We start from the raw sequence: 13295 nt of genomic DNA on the forward strand, positions 1-13295 counted from the left end.
CTCTGACCAGGCCCATGCGAGTGACATTGAAAATAGGGATATATGCCTTAAACTTTGAATTAGATGAAATGAAGATATTTTTGATGAAACTGTTGGCAGCTGACCCTGAGAGGAATTCGACGGAGATTCGGAAGCGACCCTCGGCTTTTACACCTCCAGGCTTGATTGAAAGATTCTTGCTATTTGATAGGAATTCGCCAAATTCAAGAGGGTGGATGGTTTTTCCTTGCTCAGTTTTTTGGGCGTATACTATGAATGGGCCACGGGAATGAGGAGAATAAAAGTTTGTTGGAGGAAGTTGAGAAAGTGCTGGTGGGGACTGTGAAGTCGAAAGCGAGTCAAGTTTTATTGGGGAAGAAGGAGTAAATTTCCTTTTTTTGGTAGAAGTCAAAATGACAAAATCATTGTCAGAAATTTCTACATTTTCCCCGTCTGGGGGGTCCGGAGAGGGATCTGGGGGCTTTGTAGGGGGTCCAGGAGGGAAATCTTCCTCCATTATTCACAACAGTAAACAACTACAATAATAGTATGAAAAATGACAGAAGTAAAAAAGTTTATAAATATCTGGAAATCAGCAGCGAAAAGTGACTCCTGGAATAATGGATAATTGTGACAGTAGATTTCATATTCTGTGGGGGTATTTTGAAGTCTGTTTTCCCCACAGAATATGAAATCTATTGTCACAATTATTTTTATCAGTAAATTGGTTTAACCGGTAATAAATCATTTTAACTTGGGAGGGGGTAAAATAGAATCATATTAATAAGTCGTCAAAAACGTGGCTTAACCACAGTTTGAAAATGGCCTTGAAAGCCGAAACAGCTGTAACAATAACAAAAACCAAAAAATACTTGCAGAACTTAATAATTATATTATTAAATTTGATTTTAATTAAATTTAAAAAAAAATTTAAAAAGGGACGTTTTTGTTTATAATCGCATACACGGCTTACCAAAGCGAGCGAGTGCCGCCCCCTGAACTCTGCCGCCCCTAGGCCGCGGCCTATAAGGCCTATTGACAAATCCAGGGCTGCTCCCAACAGTTGCATGTGTCTCCTGAGATGGCAGTGTCCCGTTAATAGTCCTACCAGTTCCCTCAGTGAGTTTCTGTCCATATCGAGTAGTTGCCTGGTTCGGTTAGGGTCCGGTCCGTTTATGAGTACTTTAGGTTGCCTCATTCCGGGTGCCTTCTTCCATTCCTTCCAGTGTTGGGATTTGACCCACCTCTTGATATGTAGTTTGGTGTGGCAAGCTGCTACTCCTACGGCCGGCTCGGATCCCGCAAGTGGTGCTTTCGCCCCTCTCCTTGCTAGTTCGTCAGCCCGCTCGTTGCCCTCAATATCTTTATGTCCTGGTACCCAGAGCAGGGTTACTTTATTGATGGTTCTATAAGGATAGTCCTGCATTCCATCACCAGTCTGGAGTCGCATCTGTTACTTTCCAGTGCCATTAAGGCCGCCTGGCTATCCGAACATATATTTATGTTCTTATTTCTGTACCCGATACTCATATTCTCCTGTGCGCAGGCTAAGATGGCTTTCATCTCAGCTTGAAATACAGTGCAGTGCATTCCTAGAGGTATACTGAGTTCCCTCTTAGATCCCTGTAGACAGACCCCGGCCCCTGTTCCTTCCTCCATCTTGGACCCGTCTGTGAACCAGATTAGTTCCTGTTTGGAGTTTGGACCTGGGACCGTTCCCATTCCTCCCTTGTGGGGTACGTCACTTTAAACAGCTGTCCGAAGAAGTATTCGGCTTATTTGCCGTCCTGCTTCATCCCAGCCGTCGGACTAATTGCCCTCAGTCTTATTCCTATCTCCGTGTGACTGTTTCTGGGCAACTCTCCTCACCATTGGCCATTGCAATGTAACCTGTAGGCTGCCGCCAACGCCGCCCTCTCTATTTCTATGTTTAGTGGGGGTAGGTTTAGCAGCACTCCCTCCACTCTCCTGCGCTTTTAAAAGGGTCAAACCCAGGGGTGTCATCTGCTTCTAACTTTTTGTAGCTGGGAAAATGTTTCCCTAGCAGTACCTCCAACTCCTCCTTCCAACTGTTGGTAAATCCTCCATCAGCTTTTTTGAATGGGCCTTTTGCTGCCCCTGGGTCTTTTGCAAGAATTTTTTGGATTCTTGCAGTCTGTGGGATGGTTTCCACCTCCCCACAGTATTTCTCCCAGGAGCATGTTTTGGCTTTCTGGATTGCCACCTTGTACTCTTTCTGGTATTGCTTGTGGGCATCCCAGTTTCCTGACTTTTTGGCCTTGTTGAAAGCTTGCCTTACTATTTTCCGTAGCTCCTGCAGTCTTCTGCTCCACCACGGTGTTTTGTCCCTGGTACTTGTCTTCAGAGGGCAGCTATTTTCGTATGCCCTTATCATTGAGTCCGTCAGTACTTCTACTGCGTCCTCAATTTCTTCGGGGCAGCCGTATTTAGCTGGGAATCTTGTCATTCCTATATTTAGTTCCTCCGAGTATCTAGTCCAGTCAGTTGCTTTTGGATTCCTATATGTATCGGTCCCCGTTTTGCTTGTTTCTCCCTCTAGTTTAAAATCTATGTGTCGGTGGTCCGACAGGGATGGTTCGTCCGATACTCTCCATCCTGATACTCTCAATGTTCCTAGGGTCAGGTCTATCACCTCCTGTCTGTTACTTATAACGAAGGTGGATTCCCTACCTCTATTAAGAATCTCAAGGTTCACTGTCATCAGGTATTCCAGGAGGTCCTGTCCTTGTTTGTTGATGTCCGTACTCCCCCACACAGTGTGGTGCGAGTTAGCATCTGCTCCGAGTATCAGTTCCCTACCCTTCTCCCTGCAGTCCTGGACGAGTCTCGTTATTTCCCTTGAGGGTAGTGGTTCCACAGAGTCATAGGGCATGTATGCTGATGCCACAACTACTTCCCTGCTTCTTTGGTCCAGCATGACCTGTAGCTTCACAGCCACTAAGTCCCTACTGCAGTGTTCGGGTAGCAGTGTGCCAGGTATCCCTCTGATGAGAATACAGGCCCTGGGTCTGTCCCCCGACTCGTTATAATAGATTAGACCTTGGTTCATGTTTAGTCCTCTGACCTTCCCCCTATAAGTCCAGGGTTCTTGGATCAGCGCGACGTCCACACTGTCCTGGGTGACTCTACTGCTAAGCACTGCAGTCGCTGCCGGACTGCGGTGCAAGTTTATTTGAATGAACTGTAAGTTTTTAGCCATTACTGCCTAATCCTTAGGTCATTCCTCCTATTTACGCTCCTCGGTGTTAGGAGGGCACACCGTGAAAGTGGCCTTCCTTATCCCGACATGCGCCGTCATCCCCATCTCCCTCAGCACCTTCACACTTTCCTCGTCCACACTCATGATCAGGCGATACATGTCCTTATCCCTGATCGAGTCGTGGACGATCCATTTGTTTGTGTGTAGCCGGGGAGTCTGGTTCTTCAGCAGTTGTAGCAATCTCTCGGTGCTTACTGCTCCATTTTCGGGGATTACTGCCTTAACCTTTACGTACTTTGGCGGTTCCTGCAACCCCACCACCTCCAGGTTGCAGCCCTGCCATTTCCGTATGGTCGGCACCATCTCCCTCAGCCATGTCTCTGACTCCTTGTCGGAGCAGGTCATTTTCAGGACGCCCCTCTGAGTGAAGCATTCGTCGAATCTGGGTTTGAACTGCCCCTTTGGGATGCTCAAAATCAGATCCGCGGCCGCCTCACTCACGAGGGCCTCCTGCTCTTTTGTGAATTCTTCCTCTCTGTTTCTATGAACAACAGCCACCCTAATTTTATTTCCTGCGGCTTCCGCATAGGTAGCAGAGGTGAGAATTCCTCGGGGCTTTTTCCTGGCATTTCCCGGTGAAAGCCCCAAGGGTTTAGGTTCCGGTGAGGTTCTTCTCCTCTTCCCGGCCTTCTTTCTCCCGGACGTTCCAGGTTGCTCCCGGTTACCTTGTGCGGTCCCCGTTAGCTTCCGGTCTGTCCTTGGTTTGCTAGTTCCGGCCTTCGAGGTCCCTGGTTGTCCCCAGCGGACTTTTACAGTCCCTGGTTGTTCCTGGTTTCCTTCCTGCCGCCCCTGCTTCTTTCTTTTTAGTTTTCTCCTCGCAGCCCCACTGGGTTTCTTACTGATGTGATTTCTTTTCACATCATCTGACAGGGACTTTACCTTGTCTTCCTCAGCAGTGGTTGCTGGAGTAGGGCTCTTCTTTAAGTCCCCCCCTCTCCGCTGGTTCCCCGAGGGCCCCAGTTGGAGTCGGGGGTTCTTAAAGAAGTTATTTTCCAGGTCCCCTGATGTTCCCTGCATTTCCACGTCTGGATCCCCTGGGGGATCCCGCCGCGTTGCGTCCGTCGGAGGTCCTTCTTTACGGTTCCCAGAGGGCCCCTCAAGGGAAGAGTCCACCAGGGTGGTCCCATCTCTCCTCTCCACTTCCTCTTGGTTCCTCAAAGGCCCCAAGAGGGATAAGTCCACCGGGGCGGCCTCAACTCCTCCTTCCACTCCCCCTAGGTTCCTTAAAGGTCCCTCGTCAGTGTTGTTTTTGTTTTTATAGTCCATATTTGGTCCCACGAGTATCTAGGGAAATAAAAAGTCCACCCCAGCAGAGCCCTGAATGCCGGGGTAAGGTCTGTATACTCCGAGATGCGACCTTGTGTCTCGGAGGAACCGTTGGTGACACTGTTCCCCAGTGTCATTCAGCCCTGAGCACGGTATCCCACACCTTAGCTTGGGATGGCTATTGCAGGTCGTGTTTCCACTCCCTGAGCGATGGGTTCGCCACACTCCCTACGCTCGCCTTGTTGTTATAGTATCAGTACATTCTAATCGCAGAACTCGGAACTCCTGACCGCTCTCTGTGTGCTCCCGCTCTAAAGTGTCTACAAAAGACCTTGCAGTCATATATGGCTTAACCCGGACCATCACAATATCCTTCAAGTACTGTCAGCGTAGCATCAAGTGTTCAGTATTGGCTTTGTAAATTATTTGGCTACTTATACCGGCAATATTCATCATTGAAAAAAACAACCTCATTGGACTCATTTACGTAAATATGAATTTTATTGAAAATTCTGGCATAGTTCTGGACACGTATGATACACTGAAATAAAAGGGCTTTTTTAATTTTTACAATAAAAGTGTCATAAGATATAATCTACATTTCAACTTTGTAAATAAACAACTCTTATTTACTCTAAGCATAATAGAATGTCCAATTGCTATAGACTTGCGATTATAATGATACATAATAGAACATTCACCTTTTCATTCTACCCACAATACTGTAATTAGTGTCCGACTACTTATTAGTTTCTTTATTTAGAAGTACCTACTGTAATACTCACAAGTCTTATATTTAGTTTTAAGTATCACTTGTATTTTCGTAATAAGTGAATAGTTTTCATTTTGAGAAAATAAATGTATTAAACTGTAAATAATATAAACACAATTTTTACTTATGTGAGTAGGCGCGCAGTGAACAAATCGCCGCCTGACGACACTTGATGGTAACAACCTCCTTCTCAAGCAGCCCCCCGCGTACCGATGGCGTCCAATCTTTCGGCACGGGCTGCGAACGATAGTAGGGGCAGCTACTAAAAAGCGCAAAGTTTACACGCAGTAAATTTAAGAATTATCAACGTTTTTTTGCAGAGGGCGGCAAAATGCTCATAGCGCTCCCACTCTAGGGTTAAAAAGTGATGTAACCTATTTAACCTAGTTTTTGTTTCAACTCATGAATTTATATCACTTTTTGTGTGTTGAACTGTCATTTTGATGAGATACCCGGTCACCATTCTGGCAGATGCAGAGACAGGATATATTTGCTCTATTCTGCCGTATTATGGCAATATTACATCAGCTGATCTACCATTACCAAAACTACCTGTAACCTGCAGAATACCCAAAAACCCATGTGCAGAAGGATATGATTTATTTACAGATAGGTATTATATACCACTTCAGGACATAAAGGTATTGAGGGCAACGAGCGGGCTGACGAACTAGCAAGGAAAGGGGTGAAAGCACCACTTGTAGGATCCGAGCCGGCCGTAGGAGTAGCAGCTTGCCACACAAAATTACATATTGATAGGTGGGTCAAATCCCAGCACCGCAAAGAATGGGAGAGGGCTCCAGACCTTAGACAAACCAAGAAACTACTTGATATGGACAGAAACAATCAATCAATCACAAAACAGTGAACATGTCCTGCCCTGGTGGGAACTAGGCTCAGATACCTGGGGAGACATACAGTAGAACCGGTTCCTTGATAACTCAACACAGTGACAATTCAACACACCTTTAAAAATTTATATAAAGTCATTAGAAACAATGAAAAAAAAAATTTTAAACTTAACCTAACCTACATAACCCACTTAATATTTTTTTGTTTCATCACTTTCCGTGAATATAACTTTTTAAAGATGTGATGAATTATCATTTTGACGATTTATCCGGTCACCAGTAGAACCAGATACCCAATGACAACCCTGGTGAACTTTATTAAAGGGACTGGGTTTATTTATTTATTTTATAGCATACCACTTGCCGAAGAATTGATGACTAACAGAAAAAAATTGCCTTTTCGGAACAAGAAAACAATCGCATTCAAGAAGGAAAACATTTTTGTACTCACATTGAAGGATAAAAGGGTGGTTACTTTTTTAACCTCATGTGATACAGCAGGGCTTAGGAAAGTGCTGAGAACACTATGTGGAGGTTCTACGATAAATATCAAAAAGACACTGGTTGCAATAAACTATACGATCAATATGGGTAGAGTTGATCGGGCCAATCACTATGCATCGACTTATTGTTTTATGTGTAAGTCCCTAAAATGGTGGAGGAAACCAAGGAAAAAAACAATGAAAAACCGATGACACATTTGAAATTTGTAAAATTATTGGTCAATCAATTAGTAGGAGATTATCAAGGAGGTACTCGATTTGGACGACGCTCTGCTATTCTCCATTCAGAAGACAGACTTATAAATAAATTGCACACTCTACGTTCTGAAACTAAGAAGGACTGTGCAGTAGGGTGGAGTGACATTGCAAAAATCAAATCTCGGTATTGTAATAGCTGCCAAAAGATGCTTCATGTCGTTCATATTCTCGTAAAAATACTTAAAAAAATCTAAACTTATGTCTTCATTCAACAACCTAGCGATTTCGTAACGTAAAAAACGTAAATTTAGCCTTTTTTTCCCAAAATCTGAGTACAGTCTCAAAAATATAAAATAATATCCATTACTTTCAATTGCATTTACCTTATTGAACATTACATGTTTTATAAAAAAAAAAACACTGCATAAATTGCTCTTAAACTAGTGAGTTTGTGAGCGCTGTGGAGGTGGGGGGGATAATTTCGCTCCTATTGTTTCGTCGCAGAAACTAGATGCGACTTGCATCTAGTTTCGTTTCGGCTACCGCTGACCGTAGACGTGTTAGAATCCTTGTCAGATTAAATTTTAACACATATAATTGTTGTGAAAATGATTGCAAATTACACGAGAAGCAAAATTTTATGTCCAATATTCGGGGCACCAACTGAAATGAACTCTCAAGTGTTACCTACTGTCTCAGAAGTGATTAGACATTATTTGTTCTTACGATATGAGCGTAATCTTTTTTTTTTTTTCCATTATTTCTGGCTTTCACCCTTCAAGGGTGTTCTTGGCCATCATTTAAAATTATTGAGAAATGTGTATTGAAAGGTGAATTTAAATATTAATTTTATTTAAATAGGCAAATTTCAAAATTATAATGAAAATTGGAGTCGAGTTCAGACTTAAAAGAGATGAAATGTTGAATGGAGGGGAGGCAATTTTAGTTAAGGCTTGATAGAAGAGAGGATATTTGTTTAGAGAGGGACAGCCAAAAAATATGTGATCTAAAGTTCCCACTTCTAGACCACAGAATGTACAATCTGGGGAGTCAAGGACGTGAATTTTAAAAAGATGGGAAGGAACGGAACAATGACCGATCCTCATTCGAATGAGTGAAGAAATTTCTTTTTTGGAAAAATGAGGGAATTGCTGAAACCACGGTTTTGATGGTATAGTCCTTTGTATTGAGGCATAGCAGGCTCCCTTGGATTGACTAGCAATGTGCCAATACTCTGACCAAACATTGCGGGATCTTTCTTTGATGATGGAAAAAATGTCAGATAAGGGAATGTGGTTTACGAGGGTAACAACAGGGTTGGACGCTCCTTGTTTTGCCAAGGCATCCGCAATATCATTACCCATGATACCAACATGTCCAGGAATCCAAATCAGAGTTACAGATTTACCAGAGCTTTGAATGGATGCTATCATCTCTCGAATAAGGCATACAAAATGATCATCAGGATGAAGAAGAGGACTGGATTTAAGTTTTTGGAGGGAACTGAGAGAGTCAGAGAGAACGAGGGAATGTTCAAAATTATTTTTGATTATATATTTGAGAGATTCTATTATTGCAATGCACTCAGCTGAAAATATTGAAAATTGATTTGAAATTGAATGAAATATTCTATCATTAGAATTATTGTGGTAAACGTTAATACCTATACCACAGTTAGGAGAGTCGGGAGATTTGGATCCATCAGTAAATAAAAGAGAAAAGTTGGGCCATTTAGATAAAATAGTGTCATTGAACATATTATTGACAGTTCGGGCCGGGAGATTGGAATGACTTTTAAAGATTCCGATCCCTTCTAATATTGTTGGGGATAGGGTGACGTGACTATATTTTAGTTTGTATAAGGGAAGTAGATCATTTTGGATGATGTGGAGCTCTGAGAGAGACTTAAAATTTTTACAGATGTCAGGAATAGGTTTAGTTGAAGCTCTGATTGTAGATGAATGGTTTGAGTCAATGAACAACGAGAGGCTGGGGATAACCTGATGACATTTAGAATTTAAACATTTAAGAACAAATTTGTCAGCAAATAGTTGACGCCTTAAATAAAGAGGAGGATCAGAACATTCTACTTGAAGGGAATTGATGGGTGACGATTGCATCGCTCCAGTTATTATTCGCAAAGATTTAGATTGAATTTTGTCTAATTTATTAAGTACATTTTTTGAGGCAGTACTAAAAAGTGGGCAGGCATAGTCGAGATGGCTTCGAATAAGTGCATTGTAAAGCAACTTAATGCAAGTAGGGTGAGCTCCCCACCAAACGCCAGATAATGATCTGATGATATTTAAATTTTTTTCGCATTTAGTAACTAAATTATTAATATGGGAAGACCATTTAAGTTTCCTATCAAATGTTACTCCCAAAAATTTTACTTCAGAAGCGTTGGAGATTGGAGAATTTTTAAATAAAATTTGAACGGGGGGGTTTTTATGGCGGTTTGAGAAGGTGACACACTGAGTCTTTTGGATTGAAAGTTCAAGACCATGTAACGTGAGCCATGTGCAAAGGGCATTCATGGCTTCGTTAAGATATTTGACGGCAAGAGGGATGATTTTGGATGATAAGAAGAAAGCTATGTCATCTGCGAACTCGATAATTTTTATTTGTGGGGGAATAGTGACATGCATATCATATGTGTATATATTATACAGTAAGGGGGACAATACATCGCCTTGTGGTAAACCCTTCCAAATAGACCTACTTTGAGGAGAAATATCTGGAAGTTCAATGAAAAATTTTCTATCTAGAAATAGATTAATAATTGATTGGACAAACATGGGGGGAAGGCCAAGGCCTAGAAGTTTTTTTTTCAGGATTGGGATGGAAACATTGTCAAAGGCGCCTTCTATATCTATAAAGACGGCAAGACAAACTTCCTGTTTAGAAATCGATAAATTAATATCAGTGCTGATGATGGCAAGGTTATCCTGAGTGGATTTTTTTTCCTAAATCCAAATTGAGATGGAGAGAGAAGCTGTTTACTCTCGACAAAAAATTCTAATCGGTTTTTAATTAATTTTTCATAAAGTTTACTGAGGGTGGATGAAAGAGCGATTGGCCTGTAGTTGGATCCAAAATTTGGAGATTTGTTTGTTTTTAAAATAGGGATGATTATTTGAGAACTCCAGTCATCAGGCATTATACCAGTCTGGAAGATTTTATTTAAGATGCTTAAGAAGTGGTTTAGAACATTATCATTACTATTTTTGATTATGCTGTAAGGTATACCATCTCTGCCTGGAGATGAGTCCTTGACTGTTGATAAACAATTTTTTAGCTCAATAAAGGTGAATGGAGAGTCTAGCCAATGATTAGACATGGGAGTATTATAGATGGGCGTTATTTCATCTAAGTTAGGAACAGAAGGGGGGGCAATTTTGTCCAAGAATTCATCTATCCATTTAGAATGGGACGCTCGAGGAGATGGTGAACTGAAGGAGGATCGAAATCTTCGGATCATAGACCAAACTTCCGAAATTGGAGTGTTCGGAGATACTGAACTGCAAAAGTTGTACCACCCGGATCTTTTTTTTGACCTCAATACCCTTTTGGCATTGGATTCAGCGTTTTTGTATATAAGATAGTTCTCCATAGTCATATTGTAACGATAGGAAAGAGATTTAGCTTTCCGAATTCTTACTACTTTGGAACATTCCTCATCCCACCAGGGAGTTGGAGGGAGTTTTTTGAGAGATTTAGTTTTAGGGGGAGGATTTGATTTATTTATTGCAGTTATGAGCATTGATTTGAAGTTATTATAATCATCTTTGACGGAAAATATATCGGTGGCGGGTGAATTTAGTAGGAACTTGTCCATATGAGAGTTAAATTCATCCCATTTGGTGTGTTTCGTTTTAATCTTTGTCGAAATATGAGACTTGTCCGATTGGAAAGAAGTTTGATAAGTAATGATGATCGGGAAATGATCACTGGAGCAAGGGTCGGGGGACACCACCCACGAGGAGAGAGAAGCCAGACTAGTAGAACATATCGATAGATCCACTGCACTGGGGTTTGTGCTGGGGCGTGAGATCCTAGTAGGAGATCCGTCATTCAAAAGGAAAAGGTTGGATTGATCTAGGAAATCCATCACACTTCGACCATCTCGGTCGGAGAAAGCAGAACCCCAGACGGGGGAATGGGCATTAAAATCGCCTAATATAAAGAAAGGAGGGCTTAGTTGACTTACAATTTGCAACCAAGTTTGTTTATTGAAGTGGGCTGTTGGGGGAAGATAGACTGAAATAAAGGATGTGTCCTTTATTTTAGCTGCAACCATTTGGAAGTCAGCATTGGGGGGTTTGATATTATTTATTGGGGAAAATGATATGGATTTTTTAATAAAAAGGGCAGCACCGCCGCCCGAACCTTCCGGGCGATCGTCGCGGAGACAGGAATACCCTCCCACATTAAAGTGGGTGGATGGAGTAAACCAAGTCTCCGAGATAGCAGCCAAAGAAATAAAGTTGGAATTTAATAGGTTAAGGAGATCAGATTTGTTAGAAATAGCACTTCGACTATTCCACTGAAGTATTCTGACATCCTGAAGAGCCATTTTGAATAAATGATTTTAATGTGGAAATAATAGTAGCAGCGTTGGACGGTAGATTAGTTTGAGAAGAAATAAGGTCAATTAGAAGCATAATAAGAGTTTGGATAAATGAAGAATTGTCTTGGGAGAGTTTTTCAGAAAGTTTAAGAGAGTTCATTGAGGACGGATTATAATTATTTGCACACCCATTTGTGGCATTTGAAAGAGTTGAACCATTGGGATTTAAGAGCAGTGAGTTGTGTTGTTGCTGATCGTATCCAGGAGCCGGTTTAGAGATAGCGTTTTTGTATGTGAATTTAGTTGAACGAGAAGAAGTTGTTGTAGTGGAGGGAAGAGGGTTGGATGAGGAGTTGCTGGATAAAGCCTCAGCAAATGATTTTTTGACAGGCGGGAATAATTTAGAAGCCTGCAGAAAAGACAAGTTCTGAGAGGCCATTGAAATTTTAATATTTTTTTGGCGAGATTGTTCTGGGCAAGATGTGTTGATGGCTGTATGTGAGCCTGAGCAGTTAAAACATTTAGGTGAGGAGGAAGAAGGACATTGGTCAGCTGCGTGGTTTTCTCCACATTTAAAACATCTGGGTTGAGATCTGCATGCAGCTTTGGTATGACCAAAACGGCAGCAATTGAAACATTGAGTGGTGGGATATGTATACATTTCAACTGGTAATGAGTTGAAGAATAAATATATATGGGAGGGAAGAGATTGACCTTCAAAGGTGATAACAACAGATTGGGAGGGCTTCCAGGTAATTATACCCTCAGAGGAGTCCTTGTAATTTAGCCTCCTGGCTTTTATGGGATTGCCAATGTGTTGGGGGGTTGAAAGTGAAGACAGAATTTCTTGGATGGACAGATCGGTCGAGATACCTCTGACCAGGCCCATGCGAGTGACATTGAAAGTAGGGATATATGCCTTGAACTTTGAATTAGATGAAATGAAGATATTTTTGATGAAACTGTTGGCAGCTGGCCCTGAGAGGAATTCGACGGAGATTCGGAAGCGACCCTCGGCTTTTACACCTCCAGGTTTGATTGAAAGATTCTTGCTATTTGATAGGAATTTGCCAAATTCAAGAGGGTGGATGGTTTTTCCTTGCTCAGTTTTTTGGGCGTATGCTATGAATGGGCCACGGGAATGAGGAGAATAAAAGTTTGTTGGAGGAAGTTGAGAAAGTGCTGGTGGGGACAGTGAAGTCGAAGGCGAGTCAAGTTTTATTGGGGAAGAAGGAGTAAATTTCCTTTTTTTGGTAGAAGTCAAGATGACAGAATCACTGTCAGAAATTTCTACATTTTCCCCGTCTGGGGGGTCTGGAGAGGGATCTGGGGGCTTTGTAGGGGGTCCAGGAGGGAAATCTTCCTCCATTATTCACAACAGTAAACAACTACAATAATAGTATGAAAAATGACAGAAGTAAAAAAGTTTATAAATATCTGGAAATCAGCAGCGAAAAGTGACTCCTGGAAGATCAGGAGGGAGAAGAAACCTCAAGGCACAACACACTACACTTTTTTTTTGGCCAGAAAACAAAAAAGAATGGTAAAAAATTAATTTTAGATAGAGCAAAACAAAACAACTGATGACAGCCAAATGTTATTGTTGCCGAGCGTAATCTTAACTCTACAAAAAAACCGTCAGTATTCGAAATAAAAAGTGTTATATCTGCAATTGTTGAAGGAATTTGGAAGCGCGTTTCTATTTCCATTGTTTCACACAATCGAGTGATGAAACTGATCCAAGATCATTATAACGAATACTTAAAACTTAAAAATTGGCCAAAAAAAAGTGTGCATTATTATGTTAAGTTAAATTCTTATAAAATCAAAATGAATAAACTTTTCGATATTGCTTCATGCAAATGTAACAATCTGA

The 13295-nt window shown here is 41.6% G+C and overlaps 2 protein-coding genes across 2 annotated transcripts; both read right to left on the reverse strand.

The window, feature by feature from the left end:
* Positions 1–1421: 1421 nt before the first annotated feature.
* On the reverse strand, positions 1422–4830 carry LOC149419101 (uncharacterized). Its single transcript, XM_089637679.1, has 2 exons — positions 3165–4830; positions 1422–1668 (listed from the first exon to the last, which is right to left on the reverse strand). Exon 1 carries the CDS (start codon positions 4523–4525, stop codon positions 3227–3229), a length of 1299 nt encoding a protein of 432 aa, XP_089493805.1. The 5' UTR covers positions 4526–4830; the 3' UTR covers positions 1422–1668; positions 3165–3226.
* LOC149419102 (uncharacterized) lies at positions 1925–3199 on the reverse strand. The gene has a single exon (XM_089637927.1). The coding sequence runs from the start codon at positions 3197–3199 to the stop codon at positions 1925–1927; it is 1275 nt and encodes a 424-aa protein (XP_089494053.1).
* Positions 4831–13295: the final 8465 nt, after the last annotated feature.

The sequence above is a fragment of the Hesperophylax consimilis genome, chromosome 12 (assembly GCF_061612785.1).
Source record: "Hesperophylax consimilis isolate HC1 chromosome 12, BYU_Hcon_1.0, whole genome shotgun sequence".
Lineage (NCBI taxonomy): Eukaryota > Metazoa > Arthropoda > Insecta > Trichoptera > Limnephilidae > Hesperophylax > Hesperophylax consimilis.